Consider the following 2,012-nt stretch of genomic DNA (forward strand, 5'->3'; position numbering starts at 1 on the left):
CTCTATCAATTGGACGGTACTTATATTTATGATTTAGGTGACCTACAACAACATGTAACCTTCTTAGTAATTCTAATATGGCAATTCTAAAAAATGCAAAAAGGTTCAATAAACCTCGAACAAGCATATCAGTTGTTTTAAGGCCAGTCTATAACTTAGCTTTCTTCAATGTCTTACAAAACCAAGATACAAACCAATAGAAAGTCATCTCTTTTGGTTTGAACCCTTCAAAAGCAATAAAAAGATCAGAAAGAAATACCATTGTATATTCCACGAGTATACTTAGCGAGAAAGAACAAAATTTTGCGAGTACTATTGAACAAAGTATACTTTCACATGACTTCAAGAATTGCATGACATTATACAACAAATATTTGTCTATCAAGAATGTAACCAGTTAGATCATCTTATTCTTTCCTTTCTTGAAAGAACATTCTTTGACATAACTTTGTGCTCCAGCTAACCAACCTTAACATATATGATCACGTACCTTAAAGTTGGTCCTGTTCTTCAACCTCAAGAACAACATTAATCTCAACCCTGTAGCAAGTGAAAATGGATAACACGCACGAGTTACCTGTTTATGCAGATGAAGACCGCCCTGTACGGAGGCACCACTCGGCTCGATACTATGCTCACCATATTAAAGAAAGTCTAACTACTAGACTCTCCAAGTTAGTTTGTACAATTTTCTTAACCCTTCTTGCTATTGTTGGTATCATTGGATTCATTTTATGGCTAGGTTTGCGCCCTCATCGCCCAAGAATTTTCCTCCATGATTTCTCAATTCCAGCTATAAGTCAGGGAATTGGACCTGAAAGTGCACAAATAAACTTCAATGTAACAGCAAGAAATTCAAATCAAGTTATTGGGATTTTTTACGATGCAATGCAGGTGACAGCGACTTATCAAGAACAAAGTATTGGGAATTCGCAATTATTGACTCCATTTTATCAACTGCCCAAAAACACAACTGTTCTTGCTGGTACATTTTCAGGCCCTATGATTACGGTGACCGGAACACAATGGCAGCAAATGCTCGAGGATCGGTCTAGAGGAACGGTGGTTTTTCGGATAGAATTAACGGCGAAAATTCGATTTAGGTTATGGTCGTGGAATAGTAAACATCATAGGATGCATGCTAATTGTCCTGTGGGAGTAGGCCAGGATGGTATGGTCTTGGCTGGTTACATAGATAAGAGATGTCCAGAATATTTCAACTAGACATTTCAATTCATGTTTTCCTCATTGAATTTTCATTTTTGGTTTGTATTTGATTGTAAAAAAGAATACATTAATTCTTTCACTGCCACAATTACTGTAAAGGACAAGGGGTCTCTGATAATTTTACCTATATTTATGTAATCGCTTAACAGAGGACATTATTAGATTGTGTAACATTTTTTACTGTGTATATTGCATCACCTAATACAAAAGTTGGACAGAATCCTGATGAATAACAAAGATAATATGATATAATTTTTTTTTTGGGTAATAATAATATGACATCATTACTAACATAATGAAAAATCATGGAAATATGAGAGAGGCTAATGAATATTTTTAGCTTTAAATGAGGAAAAAGGTAATTGAAATATAGAAATAAAAAGATATATTTTTGATGAGAAGAAAGTAGAAAATTGAAATAGCAAAAGAAGGCTTCCAGTACTTCAGATTTAAATTTTGTTGAAATTGTCAAAAGTCCCACATCGGTGGATGACAATTTTGGATGGGAATTTCACCCTATAAAAGGAGGCCTAATGTTTAGGATTTAAGTACACCTCGTAAATTGGCCGAACCTCGTAAATTCTGGTATTCTTTTATTGTTGTCTTATTGTCTTGTTTATTATTTAGTGGTTGTCATAATTTTTGGTATAGTAGTTGTGACTAATTCACACTATATACATTTGGCTTCCGCAACAATTGGTATTAGAGCCAAGTTACTATCTAAGTATGCTCTGTGGTTGCAGCATAGTCTGATCTTCCACATCAGAAAAGATCTATCTTGGTAA

General features: G+C 34.4%; 1 protein-coding gene across 1 annotated transcript; it reads left to right on the top strand.

Moving 5' to 3' along the window:
- The first annotated feature begins 445 nt into the window (after positions 1-445).
- Positions 446-1,400, top strand: LOC107802194 (NDR1/HIN1-like protein 26). The gene has a single exon (XM_016625651.2). The coding sequence runs from the start codon at positions 556-558 to the stop codon at positions 1,222-1,224; it is 669 nt and encodes a 222-aa protein (XP_016481137.1). The 5' UTR covers positions 446-555; the 3' UTR covers positions 1,225-1,400.
- The last annotated feature ends 612 nt before the right edge of the window (positions 1,401-2,012 follow it).

This window comes from Nicotiana tabacum, chromosome 17 (genome assembly GCF_000715075.1).
Source record: "Nicotiana tabacum cultivar K326 chromosome 17, ASM71507v2, whole genome shotgun sequence".
Classification (NCBI taxonomy): Eukaryota; Viridiplantae; Streptophyta; class Magnoliopsida; order Solanales; family Solanaceae; genus Nicotiana; species Nicotiana tabacum.